Genomic DNA, 24,907 nt, shown 5'->3' on the forward strand with positions numbered 1-24,907 from the left:
AAATGCGTTTTGTACATTTTTTTTTTTTTTTCTGTTTGGTTGGTAGGAGTGTGTGGGCGAGAGAGGTGGTGGTGCTTGTATATATGAATGAAAGGTTGTTTGATTATTAAAAGTTTTAGGACCGTGTTTTTTTTTTTTTTTTTTTTTTGTTAAAGATATCGATTCGTTTTATCTTGGATGATGATAAAAAAAAAAAAAAAAAAAAAAAAAATTGTCGCTTGTTTTTCTGTGTATGTAAGTTTTCTTTAAAACGATAATCAGAGATTGGAATAACATGTAGGAAAAAATATTATCTCGTCGACATAACTTTGAAAGTTGTGAAGGCGTTGTAACGGTGCTTTTAATTTTTAAACCGACGAAATTGATTTCGAAAGGGATTCCCCTAATTTATCACGTACCAGAAAAAAAAAAAAAAAAAAAAATTTTTTTTAACCCAAAAATTTGACTTGCAAATTCATTTTCTTTTTTTTAGAAATAACCGTGTGGTGCTGTTGAGAAGGGGTTCAGTGAAGGCATCATCATGGCGGACACAGAAAAATCCGAGCAACCTCAGACAAACGGTTTAGAGAATGGTTTAGACGATGATGAGAGAATGAAATTACGTCCCGCCGACATTGATGCCGACGTAAAAGAAATGGAAAGACGAAAAAGAGTTGAAATGATAATGGGCTCTAAATTGTTCAGAGAAGAACTCGAAAGAATAATCGAGTTGCAATTGAAAGATGGAAACGGTCCGGCGGGTCTCTTGCAACAAATATCAGACATGATGGGAATTCAGTCTGGAAAATTGCACACGACACATATGTTTAGAGGTGGGTTAAAATAAAAGTTGAGTAATGACGTATTGAAAAGTGAAGTAAATAATAATAATAATAATAAGACTCCTAATAGATAAATAATTAAAAGTCACCGAAGCGATTTAATGGCCGATTAAATTGTGGACTATTAATTTTATTTTGTTTACGACTAGGAAACTCGATTAAAATCGAATCTCAAAAAAAAAAAAATTATTTATTATTATTATTATTATTATTATTATTATTATTATTATTATTATTATTCAGGTTCAAATTGTGTAACACCCATCAATGATATTAGAGGAGTTGAAAGCATGGGTTATGAAAAAGGTGAAAAAAATCTCCGATGTAAACTTGCATCGGTTTTCAGATTAATGGACCTGTACGGTTGGTCTCAAGGAATTAACAATCAAATCACTGTAAGTAAATCTCTCTGATCTTTCAATTTCCTTTTAGTTTTAAAAAAAAAAATGTTTACTTTCATTTGAAGTTTGATTGATATTGTGCATGTCTAGTTCCACGACTTAACCCTTTTTATTCGGATTACATTATTTTAGGCTCGGTTAAATCAAGATGAGGAACACTTTTTGGTGAATCCTCACGGAATGTTGTTTAACGAAATCACGGCATCGAGTTTAGTTAAAGTAGACATGCAGGGAAACATTGTCGAGCCCGGAACTACAAATTTTAATGTAAATACGCAAGGATTTCTTCTTCATTCAGCCATTCATGCTTCTAGACCCGACGTCAAATGTGTTATACACATAAAAACTCCTTCTGTTTTGGCGGTAAGTCGTCGGTTCGATTTAAAATAAAATTTTATTTCCGGAATAAGTTTTTTTTTTTTGCAGAGCGTTAAATCATTATGTTTCTATGATTCAGGTATCTTCATTAAAATGCGGACTTCTTCCTCTTTGCCAAGAAGCTCTCGTCATCGGTGAAGTGAGCCAGCATCCCTTTCTAAGCGGGATATTTGAACCAGAAGAGAGAGAAAAAATAATACGAAACCTGGGTCCCTCGAACAAAGTAAGAAAAATGAAATTATTCTGTGCGGGGAGGGGGAGGAGTAGGCACCCGAGGAAAGAAGGTAAATAATTTATTTTTAAAAAAATTTAATTTTTAGGTACTTTTACTTCATAATCACGGAGCCGTTTGTTGCGGAGGAACGGTCGAAGAAGCTTTTTACAATGTTTACAACACGGTATTAGCTTGCGAAACTCAAATAAAGCTCATGCCGATCGGCATTGAAAATCTCGTTCTTGTAAATGACGAAACACGAAAACAAGTTTACGACGCTGCACACCGAAATCCGGATACGGGAACTTCTGGCGACAAAAAACCCAAACAGTTTAGAATCGGTGAAATCGAATTCGAAGCATTGATTCGAATGCTTGATAATGCGGTAGGTTTCATTCAATTATACAAAAACTCAAAATTTGAAACTCACAAACGTCTAATGTCTAATCTTTGTAACGTCACACGTTTATTCAGGGCTTTCGAACAGGATACATATATCGGCATCCGCTTGTCAAAGGGGAATTGCCCAAACCTAAAAACGACGTCGAAGTACCACCGGCCGTGTCATCATTGGGTTATTTAATCGAACAAGAAGAACTTTATAAACAAGGGTAAGAAATACCTAATTGAGATTTCGAAAAAGTCAAAAATAATATTTATGACGTTTGAAAATATTTCCAAATCGTTGATGTCGTTTTTTCTTTCTTTTCTTTTCTTCTTACTATCACTCCCAGCAACTGGAAGAAATATGTCGATGGTCGTAACAGATTAGATCGTACGAAATGGTTGAATTCGCCAAACGTTTATCAAAAGGTAGAAATATTGGAAACGGGAACTTCAGACCCAAAGAAAATCACTAAGGTAGAATACATTAAGTTTGAGGATAAACCTTAAACTGTTTTTTTTTTTATATATATATATAATATTCGTTTGTTGCTATATATCATATTTTGTTTTGGGTTCTTCCTACTACGACAAAAAAAAAGAAAATAATAATAATAATAACGATAGGCACGGTTGTTTACATATAGAATTCCTTTTTATTATCGATAAATTTTAATATTCATATCATTCCATAAAATTTGAGCTTTAATTACACCCCCCCCCCCAAACACACACACACACACATATATATATTTAATTTGAATATTTCGATTTATATATATCGTATCGTTAACGTTTAAAAAAAAAATTCTTTTTAATATATATATACTATAAGTTTACGTGTTAGTTAGATATTATACTTATTAGGGTTTCATAATATTGCTTCGTCTTATATTATAATGTAATCGTTTAATTTTTTTGAATCACTTGCTGTGGTTGCTTGCGTTTAGATAGATTAAAAAAAATATATATAAATAAATATGAGTTCGTTTGTATTAGGTTCTATAAAGGAGAAGGAGGTTTGAGGATGTTGATATTAACGATCGATTAATTAATTAATCATTTAGTACTATCAATCGATTATTATTATTAGCTACTACTATTATTATTATTATTTTTTTTTTTTCATTGGCTTCAACACATATATATATATAAAATAATATATAATAAACGTATATATATATATATTAAAATATATTATAATTATTTAGTAATAATTCTTAAAATTTAATTTATTTGTTTTTATTTTTTTTGTCATATTAATCCTATCCTGATGATTTATATATATAATTGAGAATTTCGTTATTTTAATTATTTTTATTTTTATTTGTTATTAATTAATTAATTAATTAATTAATTAATCAATCAGGTTTTTTTTGTGTGGATTATTAATAATAATAATAATAATAATTAATGATGATGATTTTTTTTTTTTATTTATTTATTTATCGTTAAATTTTTTTGTTTTGTTTTTTTTTTTTTTTTTTTTCTTTTTCATTTTATATATTTTTTTTTTTTTTTTAGGGGGGGGATCAAAATTCTGAAGAGGTAAATTAACAGGAGGCTGGATCATAACTTTTTTCTGCCAAAGTGTCAAAAAAAAAAAAAAAAAAAAATTTTTTTAATTTTTTTAATATTTATTTTATTTCGAAGGGTTTTTTTTTTTCGTTTTTCAATGGTGGCGGTGGTGGTATTAGAATGATGGCTATAAAATAATAATAATAATAATAATAAAAGAATAAATTCGATCGTCATACGAAAGAAAAAAAAATTTTTTTTTTTTTTTTTTGTTTCTTTTTGACGATTGAATAAAAAAAAAAAAAAAAAAAAAATTATACGATTATTTTACTATTATTATTATTATTATTATTATTATTATTACCTTCTTTTATTAGTTAAGAGTAGGGGATAGTAGTTGTAGCTTTCCTTACTTATTCGATGGGAAATCGGGGGGTTTTTTTTTTTTTTTTTTTTTTTCCCCCTTGCAAAGTGTTTAAATAAAATTTTTCGATCGAAGGAACGAAAAAATGATTGAAAATTATGAGGAAAATTTTTTTTTTTTCTTCTTCTTCTTCACACTCTGCTTAAAAATTGCTTAGTATCTCTTTTATTATATCTATGCTTTTAAAATTATTAAAAAAAAAAAAAAAAAAAAAAAACTGCATCTATTAAATAATAACATTGCTTAACGAAACGTGTAAAAAAAAAATCAATTATTTATATGTATTTAATTACACGTGTGCTTATTTATGGGAAATTTGCGCATACGTAGAAATTCGTTTTCTCGAACATTATTTTTATTATTATTATTATTATTATTGTATATTTAATTGAAATCGAATTTCTATTACGCATATTCATGCCTGTTTTTAAATTATTTTAAATGGCGAAACATAAAAATCAGTGGAGTTTTATTTGATTTATTCAATTTAAAATTCAATACGAAATTCATATTAATATTATTATTATTATTATTATTATTTTTAAATTAAAAACAGGCACGAGTTTCGCTTTAACTTCATTTATTATTATTATTATTATTATAAAAGAGGCCTCTGATTTTCTTTTTTTTTTTTTTTTTTTTCCATTTTTTTAATAGTGGGTAGCAGAGAGTTCACCAACGCATAGCAGCACACCAGTTAAAATTGACTCGGCATTACAATTTGTACCGAAAGGAACGAATCCGAAGGAATTTAAAAAACTTCAACAACAGGTACTAAATAATTTACAAAAATTAATGACGTCATTAAATTTGTGTTGCATCGATGAGAAAAAAAAAATTACAATTTTAATTTTTTTTTTTTTTTTTTTTTTATCAGATAAAAGAAAATAGACGAGCTGACAAGATAACTTCCGGGCCACAATCACACATACTAGAGGGTGTTTCGTGGGAAGAAGCGAAAAAACTTCAAGATGCGAACATAACGCAGACGGGAGATCAGGTTATACTCGTTGGAGCTGCTTCGAAGGGTATCATACAGAGAAATTATCAACACAATGCCCTCGTCTATAAGACTCCATATGCTAAAAATCCGTTCGATTCAATGTCCGATAAAGAAATCGAAGATTATAAACAACTTGTCGAGAGAAAACAAAGAGGTGACACGGGTAAGAGAAAATGTTTGTTGCTTTGTACGTTTAAATGTAAAAATAATAATAATAATAATTGTGGCATTTTGTGTCTTTCTTAAGATTACGAAGAAAGTCAATCGGAGTCGGAAGCGATATCATCCAGTAGGCAGGATCCACTACGTCCTGTTAAATCTCCATTATTATCTCCTCATTCTGCGACGAGCGAAACCGAGGAGGATACTAGAGACGGTTCGTGTGAAAATTTTTTTTAATTTACGATAAATTAATTGCATTTGGGGAAGGGAAGTTGGAAATTTAAACGTGATTTTGCATTTCATTTCCAGAGCCTAGGGTGCTAAGAATAGAAACTAAGACTGCGCCACGGCCCATACAAGCTGAGGTTGTTCTAAGTGACGGTATGTTTTATGTATTTCCGGTATAAAAATTTTTTTTTTTTAAATTTTAAACATACGAGTTACGGGATTTAACATTTTCATAAAGGTAAGATGTCTTGTCGCGCAAGCATCACAACGGATTTTTTAATTTTTTTTTGTTGCAAATGCTTAAAAGCTTTGCATGAAAGCGAATAGCGTAAAGAAATTAAAAACAAAACAAACAAACAAACAAACGTTTCGGCTGTATTAATTTTTCATTGATATTTTTGTGTTGTCCATTGTCAGTTTTCTAATTATTTTGATTTTAAAATTATTATTATTATTATTTGGATTGTTTTATTAAAAAACTGTGTACGTCGTCGTTCATTAACTTTAACGCTGGATAATTTTTTTAATGCTTTAATACTTACGATTACATAAAATTTATTTTATTTTATTTTTTTTTTTTTTGTTTGTCGATGATGTTGCATGTAATATTTTTTTTGTTTCCATTAGCTGAATCTGATTCGACTGATGCAAGAGTTGAGAGATCTCATTCCGCTAGATATCCTAAAGCAGGTGAGCAAAATGGATCTGCTTTCCTTTTCAATTTCTCTCTCTCTCTCTCTCTCTCTTTGAATCTCTCCTTATTTTTCACTTTTTTTTTTTTTTTTTTTGACTCAAACAAAATATTAAAAAGGTTATGCGGGATTAATAAAAAAATAACAAATTGGCGAATTAAGTAAGGCAAGGTAGAATTTTTAACGTTTGAAAAAAAATAACCTTTTTTAATATTTTGGTGATAGGTCAAAGGTTAATTTTTAAATTTTTTAATTTAAAATTTACAAAACGAGACAACTTAATTTTATTATATTATTAGTAGCTTTAGTTTTTTGTTTGTTTACGGGCATGGAAAAACGTACATATATGTATATGTATTAGCTATTTTGTTTTGTCGTTGGCAGAAAAACCAGAAAGCGTCAATCTCATGAATTCATTTAGAAAATCGTGGTCGCTTAAAAGGGAAAAGGACAAGAGTAAAGGTTAGTAAAGGTTTAAAAGAAATTTTATTTTAATTTTAATTTTTTTGTCTTTTCTTGTCAAATTATCCTTTTTGAATTGACAACTTTTTTTTGCATTTCTTTTTTGTTAATTTACTTTAGTTTTCATCTTGAGAATGTATTTTCTTTTTCTTTTTTTTTTTTCTTATTTTCTTATGAAACTTTGATGTTAATTTTATTAACATAATTAATGTATAAAAGAATGATAAGAAATTGACAATTGTTAATTTTAAATGTGACTAATATTTAAAAAAAAAAACTAACAATTAGCTTTAATTCTTTTACAAAGAAAAGAAAAAAACGGTTAAAAAAATTAACATCGTTTCATAATCGATTAACAAATTGGTTTAAATATCAAGTATTATTCCAGATCATAATTATCCTGATGGTATGACCGAACCTAGAAACCTTCACACAAGTTACACGTTCAAAGAACCCGAATATAACCGCTCTGGATCCTTGCAATATTGCATAGCACGTATAAAACAATTAACATGCAAGCCTGTGATTGTAGATATAAGGGAAAAATCGCTTCGACCCATGCTTAAATTTGCTTCCGATCCGTGTAATCTCGATCGAATATCAGGCGATGAAAATTTTTACGATACAATTAACGACGCGAGTTTAAATCAAAGTAAAATCCATAACGGTTCCTCCCTGTCCTGTAATAATATAGCATCGGATTTAAAAGAAAGGTTAAACAAAAGAAAAAAATTGATACACTCGGCTAAAATGAAATTTTTAGGAATGGAACACGAAATGGAACACGACTCTCTTTGCGTGGAAAAAAATTCTTTTATCAATGAAAAATCTTCGTCCTCCCCAATATGCGCGTTGATTTCGGAAATTCGGGAAACCATAAACGAAATAGTTAGTCCGGAGAGATCTAAATTCACCCAAGTTCCGGTTTACAACGGTTTAGATTCGTTAAGATGGATAGAAAGGCCTAAATTCGAACCGAAAGGAAGAAAAAAGTTGGCGGAATCGGAGGGAAAGGATTCTAAAATTGAAAAAGTTTCATCTTGCGTGTCTTTGTATAAAGTTTCAAAACAAAACGATTCGTTATTTGTCGAATCGTTGAGCGATTTCAAAAAAGATTTTCAAATGTTGGAAAATTTTTCCGATGTCGAAGGTCCGCCTGAAGAAGGAGTAAATATTTATAATGGGGATAAATCCGAAGTGGAAGCAGAAAAATTGACAAAATTCGAGTGTGCGGATGACGCTCCGAAGGATAAAGAAAATATAATAAAAAGCATTTTGAATGAAATATTAAAAAAAGTAAGCGTTTCGGAGGATGATGAAGCGACGTATACGGTGACGGATGATAGCCTTTTACCCACGTATTCTTATATCGAAACAACGGAAACCGAATGGTATTATAGTAAAACTATCATGGAGTTGGAAAACTCTCAAACCGTACTGGAGATAAAAGAAACCGAACAACAAATGGATGGACAAATAATGCGACACACTGACACCGGAATAGATACTGATTTTACGTCGGAAAAAGAAAATGTCGAAAAATCTGACGAGTCGGGTGATAATAAAGCGACCGAAGAAAAAAATTCGAACGTTGCAGAAGAACCTGAAACCGAAGCGGTTTTGGGTGAATGTTCGATTTTAAATAAGAGTTCAGAAACGGATTCGTCATTTTTGAAAAGTAGCAGCGGGCAAACGAGTAACGATGTCGATACTAGTTTCGCATTCAAAACGGAAACCGATTACAGTGAAAAAATAAATGGGAAAACGAAATCTCCGAAAAAAAATTCACCGGAAGAGGAAAATGTCAAAGAATCCAATTCCTTAATGCAATTGAATGAATCGATTCGAACTACGAACGAAGATGCAAAAACTGAAGATTTAGATGGAATTGATAAATTTAAAAAATTAGAAATTAATCAATGTAGACTTCCGGACATACCGGAAAGTCCAGAGTTTACAAACATCGACACGGAGGATGCTCCAGTTACGTCGAGTTCGAAAAACACGAGCCCGGAGGTGATCAATGAAAATCATTTCATCGAAGAAAAAATTATCGGAAAACACGATGAAAACGAAGGTGATTTCGCGGAAAAAACGGATATCAAATCAAAGGAAAAACCGGGGAAAAAGAAACGTAAAAAAAATAAAAAAAGTTCAACGAAAATAACGGTCAAAAAGGAATTTAAAGAAAACGATGCGGAAAAACCGGTTGTGAGTGAAATAAAATTAACGATAAAAAATTCGAAAGACTATCAATCGGAAAAATACGAAGTTAAAATTCAAGATGTGACGAATACGAGCGAAGAACTTTCCAGTTCGATGGGAGAACACGAAAGTTTTGACGTTTCGGACAATGGAAATGCTGGAAATTGCGATTGCGAAGCACAGCAAAATCTTGAAGAATTACAGGGAGAAGTATCGACGACGATTGAAAAATTACAAACGATAGAAGATTATTTCGAAAACGAATTAATGAAACATTCGAACGGAGGAGAAAAACCTTCTCCAGACGACGAATTCACAATCGTTTACAATTACGGCGAATTCGAAGATGTCGCAAACGAATCGAAAGGCGTTTTGAAAAAATTAAACAGCGAAAAGTCGGAAATGGAAATTTTCTCACCGGAAAGTTACTGGGAAATCATAAACGGTGCCTTCCGTTATTTACCTTTATCTGGAATTAGTATTTCAGACTACGGTGATTGCAACGTCGAATTTTCACATTCGGATGTATCAACCACCTACGCGAATGATCTTTTCGAAAACGTTTCCATTTTCGAAGAACATTTATTATCCGCGTCCTCACCGATCCGTGATGCGGAATATGAAAATTCAGAAGAAAATGTTTTTTCCCACGGAAAATATTGCAATGATCTCCAAGTTGAACACCACCACCGCGTGTTGGAAAATGTTTTTTACCTTCCGAATGAAATAACTAATATTCCGTCGAATTGGAGTTTCGAATGTTTCATCCAAAATGGTATTTTTCGAAATGATAAAAATGTAATGGAATTGGAAAATAAAATGGGGATCAAAAATGAAAACGTACTTACCATTATGAATTTTACAAAACCGGAAATTTTAAATAAAATGGTTTGCGTTCCATCAATGAGCGTGGTCGATGACGTGGGTATCAAAATTTCATTTCCGGTAAATTTTCCGATTGTTTTACACGGCGACGAATTACAAAATTTAAATTCGATGACGACGCGGGAAAATACTTTCGAAGAGTACATCAATAAGATTTTTCATAGGCTGATATTTCCCTTAAAAGCCATCACGTGGTACGACACGTCGGTCGAAGTTTTGGAAGGAGTCGATGGTCGGAAAAATACCGGAGGGGAAAATTGTCAGAGATCCGAATCCTTGGTGGATTTAATCGAAGGTGTCATTCGGGATATTATAAATAAAGTTCCGTTAAAAAAATTAGAGGATTATCGAATTACGGATGCATCATCGAACGTTGAAGATCCCTCGATGGATACGATATCGGAATTTGACAATATCATATCGTGTACGAATTCGATCATTATGGAAATAATAGATTCTATGGAGAGTCAAGCGGAGGAAAGCGGATGTGAAAGTTTCGCGGACGAGGAGTGCGACGGTTTCGAAAAGGAAACGAAAGGAAATTCATCGACGAAAATGTCGACGTCGAAAATTTCGAATCCCGTTTTTAAAGTCGTCATAGCGACACCTTCGAAAAAAGAAATATTTATAAATTACTCGAACGATTCGTCTTCGACTTTCGATTTATCGTCCGATTTCGATTTTTCCGGGTCTTACATAAAAACGGATGACGTCAACGAAGATTTTGAAAATTTCAGTTCGGATAATTCTGGATTTTTTTCCGCGGATTCATCCGCCGACGTGAATTCTCTCAACAGTTCCTACGGTTCCCTCGTCGATCCCGGTCAAATCCCCCCGGGTAAAGATCAATTTTTCTACGTCGGGGGTCACGATACGGGGGATGCGAAAAAATCTCCCAAATCCCTGTCGGTCATACAGGAATTGGACGAAGGAGGAGAGGAGGAGAGCACGTCTTCGGATGTCGTTTCCTCTATGGCCACGACATGAATGACGAAATTAATTTTTTTTTAACTTTTATAAAACAGTGTTACCAACTTAACGAGTTATATGCGAGTTGAGTTTTAAAAAACCGGTTTTCTTTTTTCTCTAATTTTTTTTTTTAAATAATAATGATAATTCAGTGTTTATTTTTCTGTAGTTTTTTCAAATGATTTTTAATTTTTATGGGGAAAAAAAATATTTTAATGATATTATTTGTTTTTATTAGGTTTTTGTTTTTTTTTTTAATGCAGTCATTATTTTTTGATTTTTGCAGTGTTTTAAAAAAGAATTTCCACCCCCTGCGTCCCCCCCGTCCCCTCGCTCCGTGCAGGTTTTTTTTTTTATTTTAAATTTTTATTATTATTAATATTATTATCGTAAATATTGATTTGATTGATTATTCAGTATCGTAAAATATTTTATTCGCCTGATTAACGATTTTTTTTTTTTTTTTTGTGTGTGTGTTTATTCTTTTCACAATTTCAGTGTAAAATTTTCCAACAGACAAACGTTTTATGATATTTGATTTAATAAAAAGTTAATAATTATTATTATTATTATTTACATAATAACCGAAATAAAAATGTCACGTGGTAATATCCGTTAGATAGAAGAAGAAGAAGAAGAAGATGGATTTTTAATTGTAGAAAATTTTTATTAACTTTTAAGTTTTTTTTTTTTTTTTATTGATTTTTGTTATTTTTTTAATTGATTTTATGTAAAAAAAAAAAAAAAAAAAATGATTAACGAAAGTTATTATTATTATTATTAATATTATTTTTTTCTTTTTTTTTTTTTTTTTTCTGTTCACCGTACAAAATGATGTGTATTTGTAGTAAAATAAAATAATACCTTTAAGTCTTGTTTTTAAAAAATTAATTTTTTTTTGTTTTTATATAAAAGCACGTTTTTTTTTGTCGTCGTCTTGAGTTGTCGTGTTTGTGTTTGTTTATATGTAAATGTTATGAAACAAATGAAAAATTGCATGCGGATATTGATAATGATAACAGAAGACAACCTTTTACCTACCTTAATGGCTTTGGTGGTGAGTGCCATGGATTAACACAATCGGTGATTTATTTATTTTTTTCAATTTTTCTATTGGTTATTAACAGTTGGTGTTTTATTTATTTATTTATATTGAATAACAAAATTTCAGGTACTTTGTTTATTATTTTTTCCACCTGTGTGTGTGTGTGTGTGCGTGTGCGTTTTTACCACAAATTTTTCTTTTTTTTTTCCTAATTGTTTTTTATTGTGATTTATTTACTGGTCAGGCGAGAACACGGTTAACGGAGATCATTCGGATGCACATCAAAGCACTTTTTCGCACAGCAGTAAAGAAGGTTCACCAACGAAAGATCGTTCGACGGAAGAATCACCGAAAAAGGATAAGAAAAAGAAAAAGGGATTAAGGACTCCGTCGTTTTTGAAAAAGAAAAAGGAAAAAAAGAAGATTGCGGTCGAAGCTTAAAAAAAAGAAAATGAAATTTTTTTTTTTTTTATTCGGTGAGTTTCCTCCCTCCCCCCCCATTGCCACGTGTTGTCACGCTCACCAACACACGTGTGATTTTTTTTATTGTTTTTACAGCAGACGAAATTTTAATTTTTTTTTTTTTTAAATAATTTTTCAGACACTGCCAATGAATACAACAACAATTGAAAATAATTTAACCCGAAAGAAATAAAGAAAAAATGTTGAAGAAATCATCATCATCATCATCATCAACATCATCATCACTTCCTTACGTATCACATAAATCAGAAGAAAAAAAAAATTTATAATAATAATAATAATAATAATAAAACAATATGAAAATAAAATTAGTCGCAGAAAAAAAAATAAAGATAAAAATTTTAAAAATTTTTTTCATCGATTGGTCTAAATAAGAAAGAAAGAAAATATTTTTTTTTGCCGCCGCCGCCCTTTTGTAAATTAAACGCAGAAGGGACGTCATATAAAGAAAGAAAAACAATTTTTAACTCTTTCACTTCATACCGATGAAAGTTTTTTTTTTTTTTTTTTTAAATTTACAACACTTAATGGCTTTAATATTAATAATAATAGTAATAATAATAATAATAATAATAATAATATTGTTTTACATTGTTTAAAATAGAGAATCGTTCGGTTGATTTATTACAAGGAAAGAAAGAGAGAGAGAGAGATAGGGGGGGGAGGGGAAACTTATTATTATTTTGTTTGCTTTGCTTTTTTTTTTTTTTTTTTTTTTTAAAAATAATTTATTTAAATATAAATATGTTTTATTATCACACATTTGATAAAATATTTATATATATATGTAATAAATAAGAAAATAAATGAATAAAATCCAAACACGTGAGCTTCCTTTTTTTTTTTTTATAAATATATATATATATATATATATATATATATAAACATTAGAATTTATTTCTGATATTAATAATGATAATTAGTTTTCCTTTTTTTTTTTTTTAATAAGAAAAATGAGTGTTTTGTTTTATGTGCTGTTGCTGCTGCTGCTGCTGCACTTTATTTTTATCATCATCATCATTTCAATTATTATTATTATTATTATTATTATTATTATTGATTATTTTTGTTAAACATTCTAACAATAATTATTTATATATATATATATATTTTTTTTTTCAAATATTCTTACATAAAATTTATTTATTATCTTCTATTTATTTATTTGTTTTTTTTTTTTTGTTTTTCATGCAAAAAAATTTACTTGCCCCAATATACACCATTTAAAATGGTTAAGTGATGGTATTAATGATAATAATAATAATAATAATAATAATAATAATAATAATAATTTGTTTTTTTATTCCATAAATTTTTTTTGTGTCATTCGGTGATTTTACATTTACTACGAATTTTTTTTTTTTTTTTTGTTAAGATTAGTTATGAAAGTAATGAAAAAGTGGAGTGCAATGAAACAATTATATATATATATATATTCATTCAAATTGTATTTAGAAAAGGAAAAAAAAACAAATTATTATTATTATTATTATTATTATTATTATTATTATTTATGTAATGCAATAGATGTAATTAGCTTAAGTGATAAAAAAATCAAATGATTCGATGATTTGGATTTTTTTTTTTTTTTTACTAATAATGCAAAATAGTTCGTCGTTTGGCTTTTTTTTTTTTTTTAACTATTTAATAATAATTATTTTTTTATTATTTACTAATTAATTATTTAAATTTTTTAAATTTTGAATAATAAAAAAATTAATTATAAATGTTTTGTGTGTGCGTCGGAGAGAAAATTTTCATTTTTTGTTTAACATTTAAGAACTTGACGATTATTAAATAACGATTAACAATTGTTGTTCGTTTTAAAAAAAAAAATGTCGTAATTTTTGCTTGCATCGTTTTAAATTTCATGTTTAAAATATGTAAAGCAATATGTAAAAAAAAAAAATTAAATTAAATTAATATTTAAGCCGAAACGAGGAACCATCTTTGTTTTTTTTTTCTTATCGTTATTGTTTTGACAGCAAAACAGTGTTGCCATTTTTTTGTGAAAATTTTTCAAAGTGGCGACAAAAACCGCGGTGTAACCGTTAAACTGTCTGCTCATTTTAAAATTGATTCTGTAGTGAAAAGGTTGTTTTTTTTTTTTTGAAGAGTGAAGTTTTATTTTAAAAATTGAAATTAATATTCGTTTTAACTTGGTTTTTTTATTTTCTTCTTAAGTTAATTGGAAAGAAATGAAACAAGTAAGGAATAAATTTATTATTATTATATATATATATATATTTAAATATAAAAAATTTGTTGTAACGTAACATAACATCTGAAATGAAAATCGTATTTAAGTTTTTTTTTTTTATTTTATTTTATTTCATCATGAAAGTTATTATTTACTGTTATGTAATAATTTATTTGACAATTATTTTGTGTGTTGCATCATATTTTTCTCACCGTGTTGTTGTGATTTTGTAAAAAATTTCAATCGATTATTAATTTTCACGTTTTATTTAAATATTATTTTATTAATATATTTGTTTAATGATATTTATTTTATATGAAAAAAAAAAACATAAATTCATAATTTTTTTTTTTTTACAAAATTGTTTATTTATTATAAATTAATAAGAAAAAAAAAAAAGGGAAGCCAATCATATAATGTATTATTATTATTATTATTATTATTATTATTATTATTATTTAAAAATCTATTAAATCTATATAAAATGATAAAAATAAATTCATATATATATAAGTAAAATAAATAAAAGGACCAAATAAAGAACGTGTTTATTAAAAAATAAATAAATAAAATCCATAAAGTTTATCACTGTTAAATTAAATTAATAAAATGAAATTTTAAAAAAAAAAATTGAATAATTAATATGTATTTAAATTTTTATGAAAAAAAAGAAAATTTTGTTATGAAAAGTAAATAAAAATAATATTTTTGCCCTTGGAATGAAAACTTGCATTTGTGTAACCCAAAATAAAAGAAAAGTTTTTTTTTTTTTTTTTTTTGCTTATTTGTTTTGTAAATTCAAAAAAAATGATGTAACGAATATTTTTTTTTTTTTTTTTATTTTGAGTTTTGAGAGAATAGGTAATTAGTTATACATATTATTATTCGTGACAAAAAAAAATAAAAAAAAATTGTGGGTGATTTAAAATTATTTTTTATAAATTTGATTAGGTTTAGTTAATATAATTATTACATAAACTTTTTTTTTTTTTTTTAATATGAAATTTTAAATTTTGCCTTGCTTAAAATTATTTATAAAAATAAACATATAGACATATACATATATATACATATATATATATAAATAAATAAATAAAAACAGTTTTAATCAAAATGTTATTTGTGAATGTATGTTGCAGTCGTGTGAATGCTAAACAAATATTAAGAAAAAAAAAATGACTTATAATATTTTTTTCTTTTTTTTTTTTTTTGTCTTTCAAATTCTTTTGCTTAAATTTTTAGAATTTTTTTTATTTTTTCATATTTTTCACCGTTTTTTTTTAATGATAGCTTGTTATTATTTAAATTAATTAATTATTTAATTCAGTTTTTTATTTTTAAATAAATGTGTATTATAAAAAAAAAAAAAAAAATTTTTTTTAATAAATTGGCTTTTAACCTTTGCATTAGAAACTTTGTTGTTATAACTCTATGTAGTTTATTGGCGCGAAAATGTAAATAACGTACGAATGGTAAAAATTTCAGTTGGTAGTACTGAAAATTCTAATCGTCGCGCCATAGTGTAATTGTTATCTTTTGAATATACTTATAAACGTTATAATAAAATAAAGTTAGATTTTTAGTTTCTGTTATTTTTTAAATTGTTTTTTTTTTAAAAAATGGCTCAGCAATGCATTTATTTAAAAACATTAAAGGTATTTATTAAATTTATAAATAAGAAATTTGCTTCTTTTTTATTATGACTTACTAAAGTTAACTTTGCAGCAGTAGTCAAAGTATTCTTACGACACGACATTTTATTATGTAAGCGTTTATATATAAAATTCGTAAGAATTTTTTGCAATTTGCTGACTATATAAATTGTAAACTTACATTTTAAATTTAAATAGATTTTATAAAAGTTTTACACAATGATTTAATAATAACATAATTAGGAAAACATTTTTTATTTTTGCAACATTCAAAAAAAAAATTTTTTTAAGATAACCTAACTTTTTCACACATCTTAATTTTTATTATTCACGTGTAAACTCATTTCAAAATTAATTAAATAATTATTTGTAAAATGACAAATCAGTCTGACGAAAATAAAGGTGTTGCTAATATAAAATCAGAGTTTGTAGTAAGGAATAATGACATTGAAGAAATTCCAGCCAAAAAGCCGAAATTAGAAGAGACGAAAAAAAAAACAAAAGGACAGTTTAAAAATCGTTATAATCAGAATAAGTTACAATTTAACAAAAGTGAATCTCTCTGCGGATGTTTAAAAGATGTTGCTGAAGATTTACAGTTTCCTGACTGCACGGTTAGTAAATGCAAATTTTTACACGATGTTAAAAAATATCTGGAAATAAAACCTCCCGATATTGGAGATGAATGTTATGTATTTTCTACAAAAGGATATTGTCCTAGAGGTGTCACGTGTAGATTTGGGAAAAATCACATTACGGAGGATGGAAAAAATAAAAAAAATATCGAAATTATGGAAAATTATGGAAAAAATGGTCTTAAAGTTTTAAATACTAACTTTATTGATGTACAAATTAAACTGAGAAAAAAAAAGTATAATTTTTCAAAGTCTTTAGATATTCTTAACAAATTACCAAATTTTAAAAATTTAAACACATTTGGATTATCAAATGAAGAAACAAATATCGAGAATGATGAAAAATTTATTGAAAAACCTTTAGGCCCTTGTTCTGATGATGATCTATGTAAATTAAAACCAAGTGAGAAAAAAAAAATTAATTGGAAGGAAAAATTGTACTTATCGCCTTTAACAACCTTAGGTAATTTACCTTTTCGAAGAATTTGTAAAGAATTTGGTGCAGATATAACATGCAGTGAAATGGCAATGGCCACTTCTCTTTTACAAGGTTTAAAATATGAATGGGCATTAATTAAAAGACATGAATCAGAAGATTTATTCGGGATTCAATTGTGTGGAAATAATCCATTTGTTATGACAAAATGTGCTCAATTATTGGAAGAATCAACAAATGTTGATTACATTGATATTAATTTAGGTTGTCCAATTGATTTAGTTTATCAAAAAGGAGGAGGCAGCGGATTATTAAGACGAGAAAAAGTTCTTGAATCTGTTATAAAAAGTATGTCAAAAGTCATGAGTTTGCCATTAACTGTAAAAACTAGAACCGGTGTTTATGCTGATAAAAATGTAGCTCATAGACTTATACCAATGTTTGTCGATTCTGGAGTATCGTTGATTACAGTTCATGGTCGCTCCAGAGAACAAAGATACACAAGAACAGCTGATTGGAATTACATTAATGAATGTGGTAAAGCTGCTTCACCGATACCAGTTTTTGGTAATGGTGATGTTCTTTCATTCGAAGACTATAATAGAGCTTTAAAAGAAAATAATAATGTATCAGGTGTCATGGTAGGAAGGGGAGCCTTATACAAACCTTGGATTTTTAAAGAAATAAAAGAGCAAAAAAATTGGGATATATCATCATCTGAAAGATTTGATATAATTAAAAAATTTGTTAATTATGGTTTGGATCATTGGGGAAGTGACACAATGGGAGTTGAATTGACTAGAAAATTTACATTAGAATGGCTATCGTTTTTGTATAGATATATCCCCGTTGGATTATTGGAAAGACCGCCTCAAAAAATAAATGAAAGACCTCCTAAATATTTTGGTAGAAATGATTTAGAAACATTAATGGCAAGTCCAAATTGTGCAGATTGGGTTAAAATAACAGAAATGTTATTAGGCCCCGTTCCGGATGATTTTCATTTCTTACCCAAACACAAAGCAAATGCATGGGCTTCTTAAATTAAATTTCAAAAAAAATTCTAATTGAATTAAAATAAATAAATAAAATTATTAATATTTAATTATTGGTTTTTTTATTTATCTATATGATTTCAAAAATCAAAGGTATTAAATAGTATCAGTCATTCGAATAATATCAAATAAACAATTCAATCTGTTTTAAAATTTATAAAAAAAAAAACTATATTGTTTTTTTATTATTATTATCAATTACATTTTAAAAATAAATTTACAAAATGGAAAAATATTAATTGTTTATAAATGCATTCATAAAATTATTTAATAATATGGCACTTGACATAAACGTTATAATTTTTTTTTTTATTCTCCTCGTATAAAACTACAAAAATACTTTTTTTAATTGTTTTAACATAAAAAAAATTATAACAAAATTAAAAAAAAAAAATTTATTATTATTATTATATTGCTATTATTTGTACTTGATTGTATAAAAAATTTATTTTTTTAAATTTACAACAATATAAATTGAAATTACATAACAACAATTAATTAAATGCACTTTAATTCGTTAAACATTGATTACACAGCTAAGCTTTTTAAGCATGTTGTTATAAATTAAAAAAGAAAAAATTATATATAAAATGAAATACAATTATTATTATTATTATATTAATTAAATTAAATAAATCGTCAATTAAAAAAAAAAAATTATATGTATGCATATATAAAAAAAAAAAAAAAAATTATAATTTACATATTTCTCAATTTCATTTGTAATTCAAATCGTTTATTAGTTCTCACTCCGTTCAAATGGCAACGATTTTTATCTTTGATATTTCCCCTAAAAAAAAAATAAAAATAATTTTAAATGAAAATAAGTTAAATTAAAAAAATAAAATAAAAAACTTACTGAACGTTGTGAAAGGGTAATTTATTTTTAATGGTTTCTTTTTGTGCAATTTTAACATTTTTCAAATTTTCAACCGATGAACCTAATTTATTCGTACGAGTCTTTGTAGCAGATTGAAATTTAAATATATCATCATCATCACCATTCATTGATTTTTTACTAGGCTGAAATTAATTATTATTATTTGTCGATTGGAATGTTATCGAAAAACAATACAAAATAAATAAAATTTGATTAAAAGAAAAAAAAAAACCTTTGATTGAACCGATTGTGAATGTCCTAATAATTTTTTCATTCTTTCTTCTTTTTTTTTCAGGTAGTCTGTAAGCGAATCCATTTGTTCAAATTGTTTTTGATGAATTTTATTAAAATCAGGCATTTTATTAGCAACAATTGGTTTATTGGGCGTGATAAAGCTTTCTAAAAAAAAGGTATGAAAATTTTAATGTACTGCTTAATTTAAAAAAAAAATCATTTAAAAAAATGCAAGAGATAATTTTTACTCGATATATCAGATTGATTTAATTTTTCCGAGGTTTTGTCTTTGAGTGCTCGAGATTTATTTGTTAGCGTTCCAGGACTGGATTTGATATTAGATTTTGGTGTTAATGATTTTTTTCTCACTATTTCTTCAGGTTCTTTCTTCTTTTTTTTTTCCTGTAGTATTCTTTTTACATTTTCCTTGAATTCATCATTTCTGTTAGTTAAAATTTCAGCTTTTGTCAATTTTGAATTTGTTAAATTTAACACAGATGGTATTTTCGTGGGAAGTGGTTTTTTAGCTTGAGTTGACGACAGTAAAAGAGTTTTTGACGGTGTACTGCTAACAAATTTTTTTCCAATCGCAGGAGATTTGATTAATTCAATTTTAGGTGGTAATTTTGAATTTCTTTTTATGTTAATCGATTTTTTGGCTAATTTAAATGGAAAATCAACTTTATTTTTCTCATCTGTTTTTTCCCTAAAAATTCAATACAACAGTTAAACATTAAAAGTTATTTACCGAAATTTAAACGCAGGAATTTTTTTTTTTTTTTTTTTTTAAATACCTTCTAGTAATACTTGTGTAAGGGATAGTTAACATTTTGACTTGTCCACTTTGGTTTGAATTTCTTTTTTTATTTGCAACCAAAACATTTTCATCAAATTTTTTACCTAAATTTTTTTTTTTCTCAATTTCTTTTGTATCGTTTTTAAGAGAAACTTTAGCTATTTTATCAGTTTTTATTTTAACATCATTTAAATTTATTTCATTTAAAACTTGTTCAAATATTTTTTTTTCATTTTTCGGTATGTCATATGTAGCTCTGGAATTAGTCTTATCGAGTAATACACTTTCTTTTTGCGGTACTTCAAAAGTTGTTCTGGAAAATTTTGGTGATAATTCTACTGTCGTGTTAATATTTTTTTAGGTGCAATTTCATATGTTTCTCTAGATTTCATTTTATCATAGGTATTTGAATTTGTTGAATTTTTGTCAATATTAAAAGTCAGTCTTCTATCAAAATTATTTTCACCATTTCCATTTAATTTCGAATCGTTAAAAATAATGCTTCCATCGATCCAATCTCTTTCCTCAACATCTTGATTTGTTTGATTTTGTACATTTTTATTAAGAGCCAGCAAATTATCAATTAATTCTTGCTAAAATTTTAAATATTATTCTTTTACATTTTATTTCAAAAAAAAATTGATATCGATCATAAATAATAATTTTAAACATAAATACATATAGTGCAAATAACAAAATGAATTTTTTTTTTTTTTTTTATTAAACGCTTGTCTCATAATTTAATTTTCTCGTTAAAAATTATACTTACTTTTTTCGCCCATCTTTTATTTACATTCCATTGTATCGATAATTTTTGCAAGTCTTTAAATTTTAAAGAACTCAAATATTCAAATGTAAATGCATCAGTCTTTTCGGTAGTCATTTTTATTTTTAAAAAAAAACCAGGTGTGTAAAATAAGCTTCTTTGAAATGTTACAACAATTGTTAGTTTCAACGGTTTGCTATAATTCGACCAATCAGCGATCTTAAATCAAACAGGAAATTTTTTTTCTCACGTTGGTACCTCTCCTCTCCTATACTTATTTATTAGTTTAACTAATTAATAGATTAAAATATATAATTTTTCTTATCAAACGTTATGAAATATTATTGAAATATGTGAGTTGTTGTTTTATTTTTTTTTTATTTTAATTACTGTTAAAAAAAAAATGAAAAATTTTATTGATTAATATGCTTTTAATGGGTAAGTAATAATATCGCGTCATTTTCTATCTTTGTTTACACTTGTCAAAAACCGATTATGAAATATTGTAAAAAGCGTTAATTGTAAATTTTTTTAGACATGTATGTATTTATTTATTTTTTTATTTAAATATCATTCTAACTTACTTTGAAAGTTTTAATTTATAATTACAAATTAAAAAGTTTTTTTTGAGTACGTTATAGTACGGCATAACCGATAAAATATTTGTATAAAATAAAAGTTAAAGTAATATAAATAAATAGACTTGTTTTGTAATTTATAAAAAATTTATTTATTTATTTTATAAAAATTAATAACATTTTATTATAAAAATATAAATTATTGCTTATTTCATGCTTACTAAAAACTTTTATATCAAAAAAAAAAAAAAAAATTAAATTTAAATAATTTATAAATATTATTTATAAATTATTTAAATCAATATTGAGCAATCGAGCATGCTGTGTCTTTTATCTTTAGTTTTTTTTTTTTTTTTCCTTATTAAAATATAAATTTTATTTATTTAAATTTGTAATAAAATGTGTAAAAATTACTAAAAAAAAAAAAAACAATATGTATATAAAAAATTATTTTTATCTAATTTAAGTCACTTTTTTTTACGATGAATTTAATTACTTTCTTTGAGCGATCTCTGATATCTAAAAGAAAAGACAAAAAATTTGAAATTTTGCTCGATTAAAATGATTAAAAAATTAACAATTTAAAAAAAAAAAAAAATTAATAATAATTACTTGACGGCTCTAAAAAATTGAAATAAATTAGTTCCAGCTACAAACATATTGACGCTAAATAAACTCCAATTTTTCGGAATGATAACTAATGAATATCTAGCCCATATGACTCCAGTTGCTGCCAATGATCCTGATTGTGAAACGCTTAAAGTTTCAACTGGACGAGATAAATCTCCAATTCCAGCAACGACTAAACCCTAAAAACATGGCAAATTAAAATTGCTTATTTTTAATTTTAAGTTTTAAACTATAAGAAAGGGTGAATTTGTATTAATTATAGATATAATGTTAAGTTGTTAAATTTTTTTTATTTTGTAATTTATTTTAACGATGGCCATTTTATTAAAATTTTAATTATGATTAGATGAAACATGGGGGAAAACTTTTTATATGTGTAAAGTGAAATTTTTTTATTTTAAAAAAAAAAAAAAAAGTATACCCATTTGACAATTGGTGCCCAAAAAAATATAGTTTTTGGCCCTGAAAATAAAAAATAAATGATTTTTTTTATAAAAATAAATTTTATTAATAATTATCATTTTATCAAAATTATTCAAGGTTATAATTTGAAGGTAATACACACACACACACACACAATGCTTAAGTAAAACCATTTTTTTTTTTTTATAATGAATTTTTATTATTTTTTTCCTAAATTTAATTGTAAATAATTTTCAATTAAAAAAAAAAAAAAAAAAAAAAAAACTTTTTTGAAAAATTCAGGTACAATAGTTTGAATTGTTTTCGAAAATAAAGTTTTATTAAATATAATCATGAGTGTCATTGTGATACGAATTTTAATTAAATCAGTTTTTTTTTTTATTTATTTATTTAATAATCAACGATCTGATAAAATAAAATTAAATTAAATAAAAGGATTAAAATTACCTGCTTCGTGATTCCACAACGGTTGTAATTTTGGCGGGACAAATTTGTCCAAAACTGCGATACTCCTTCTGTAAATTAACGACATTTTTTTATTATATTAATTTTAATCTTGGCGATCATCATCGACGTACGTCGTCGTCGTCGTCGTGGTCGTGTCCTTTCCAAAGTCAAAAAAAAATTTTACGATTTTATCCGATTGTACCCGAAGTTAACGATCGCGGACAACCATTAGTATTCTTAATAAAATTTTCTATCAAGTCAAACCGGTTTTTTTTTTTTTTTTTTTTTTTCAGCATCAAAAAAAAAAACGGATAATTTATTTAGAATTTATTTTTGTTATTCCTTTTTTAAATTAATTTCATATCAAAGTAAGTTAGATATATTTTAAATAGTATATCTTATCTTTATGAAGTGTTATAATAAGTCGACGAGTTGTAGAAAACATAAGTAATAATTATATTATAGAACAAAAAAATGTATTCAAATAAGTTTTTTTATTTTTCATTTGATTTTTTCAAATTAATAATTTTAAAAATTAAATAATAATAAGTTTTTTTCCGATCGAAAGGATTTTTCACACCGAATTACATTTTCTCGCGAACCGAAATTTTTGCAATTCTTATAAAGATACCCGTCACAAGAAGAAAAAGAAAAACCGCCATTTTTATTTCGAAGAATAAAAAAAAAAAAAAAACGTTATTTGTTCTTATTCAAAATCGAATACTTTTTTTTTTTTAAAAGCATTCTAAAAATATTAAAATACAATTCCCTGATTTTAATTATAGATTTTTAATTAAAACTCTTCTTTTTTTTTCTTTTTATAGACGGGAAACTCGTATAGTTTTGTCACAAAATTTATCCCCTTAATAATCGAAACAACGTTTAACGTTTTTCAAAATGGCCGCTCCGAGTATTCAATATTATTACATGTAAAGTAAGTGAAACGATTAAAATTTTTTTAATCTCTTTAATAATGATATTATCTTATCTAACAACTTTTCGGCTTATTATCTTTCTTAATGAAGATAATTATTATTATTATTAAAAACGTTCTTTTAAAAATATATTTTTAATTTGTTTAAAAAAAAAAAAAAAAAACACTTAGTGTGAGTTTTTTAATGAGATTAAATTCAACTTAAGTATTTGTCATTGTTTTAAATCATTTTGATTAATTTTTTTTTGTTTTTTTTTGTTTATTCTTTGTTTTAGGCTTGACGGATTGGAAAGACTAAAATAATGAAAAATAATATTGATAATAATAATAATAATAATAATAATTGCACAAATTTTAATTTTTTATTTTGGAATGGCTGATTATATATATATATATATATTAATTAATTAAAAAAATCGATTGGATTCATAAAGGATGCTCATTGAAAGGTTATTATTTTTTGTTATTTATTTATTAATTAAGATTGTTTATATGAATGTATTTGTGTTTGTTTAAATATTTTATTTTTTCACTTAACGAAATAAGAAATAATAGAAAAGAGAGAGAGAGAAATGATTTCGTACAAGTTTCAAAGAGTTTTACACACTCGACGCCATGTTCGTTTAAAATAAACAGAAAAAATTATTATTAATTACGTTTTCAACTATTGTTTTTTTTTTTTTATTTTAAAAAATTGATTTATTATTATTATTTTAATGCATTAATTAAAATGAAAGGCTAACGTGTATAAAAATACGCAAATCTTTAAGAGTTTGAGAAAAGAAAATTATTTAGGTTCGAATTAAAATTAAAATAAACTTGTTTATTAAACAATGAATTGTAAATTAAATTGCAATTCATATTCCGTTATTAAATTACATATAATAAATAATTTTCGTTTTAAATTAATTTTTAATTTTTTTTTTCAGATCGTGCGAAAAATAAAATGAAATTTCACTTTTTATTC

At 26.0% G+C, this 24,907-nt stretch overlaps 5 protein-coding genes across 5 annotated transcripts; 3 read left to right on the forward strand and 2 right to left on the reverse strand.

The window, feature by feature from the left end:
• Nucleotides 1–520: 520 nt before the first annotated feature.
• Nucleotides 521–10,764, forward strand: Phum_PHUM335260 (uncharacterized protein; the record flags this gene model as incomplete). Its single annotated transcript, XM_002427634.1, has 14 exons — nt 521–812; nt 1,065–1,216; nt 1,355–1,585; nt 1,680–1,823; nt 1,921–2,199; nt 2,289–2,425; nt 2,549–2,675; nt 4,798–4,911; nt 5,018–5,306; nt 5,391–5,519; nt 5,615–5,686; nt 6,161–6,223; nt 6,610–6,687; nt 7,076–10,764. The coding sequence occupies 14 exons, from the start codon at nt 521–523 to the stop codon at nt 10,762–10,764; spliced, it is 5,796 nt and encodes a 1,931-aa protein (XP_002427679.1).
• Nucleotides 10,765–11,758: 994 nt separating this feature from the next.
• Nucleotides 11,759–12,405, forward strand: Phum_PHUM335270 (uncharacterized protein; the record flags this gene model as incomplete). Its single annotated transcript, XM_002427635.1, has 3 exons — nt 11,759–11,807; nt 12,036–12,183; nt 12,393–12,405. The coding sequence occupies 3 exons, from the start codon at nt 11,759–11,761 to the stop codon at nt 12,403–12,405; spliced, it is 210 nt and encodes a 69-aa protein (XP_002427680.1).
• Nucleotides 12,406–16,500: 4,095 nt separating this feature from the next.
• On the forward strand, nt 16,501–18,240 carry Phum_PHUM335280 (tRNA-dihydrouridine synthase, putative; the record flags this gene model as incomplete). The annotated part of the gene is made up of 2 exons (XM_002427636.1): nt 16,501–16,947; nt 17,014–18,240. The coding sequence occupies 2 exons, from the start codon at nt 16,501–16,503 to the stop codon at nt 18,238–18,240; spliced, it is 1,674 nt and encodes a 557-aa protein (XP_002427681.1).
• Nucleotides 18,241–19,107: 867 nt separating this feature from the next.
• On the reverse strand, nt 19,108–20,944 carry Phum_PHUM335290 (ubiquitin-protein ligase BRE1, putative; the record flags this gene model as incomplete). The annotated part of the gene is made up of 6 exons (XM_002427637.1): nt 19,108–19,275; nt 19,377–19,531; nt 19,615–20,072; nt 20,161–20,475; nt 20,502–20,751; nt 20,932–20,944. The coding sequence occupies 6 exons, from the start codon at nt 20,942–20,944 to the stop codon at nt 19,108–19,110; spliced, it is 1,359 nt and encodes a 452-aa protein (XP_002427682.1).
• Nucleotides 20,945–21,994: 1,050 nt separating this feature from the next.
• On the reverse strand, nt 21,995–23,091 carry Phum_PHUM335300 (Brain protein, putative; the record flags this gene model as incomplete). Its single annotated transcript, XM_002427638.1, has 4 exons — nt 21,995–22,025; nt 22,119–22,315; nt 22,558–22,598; nt 23,007–23,091. 4 exons carry the CDS (start codon nt 23,089–23,091, stop codon nt 21,995–21,997), a joined length of 354 nt encoding a protein of 117 aa, XP_002427683.1.
• Nucleotides 23,092–24,907: the final 1,816 nt, after the last annotated feature.

The sequence above is a fragment of the Pediculus humanus genome, genomic scaffold (assembly GCF_000006295.1).
Source record: "Pediculus humanus corporis 1103172107743 genomic scaffold, whole genome shotgun sequence".
NCBI lineage: Eukaryota > Metazoa > Arthropoda > Insecta > Psocodea > Pediculidae > Pediculus > Pediculus humanus.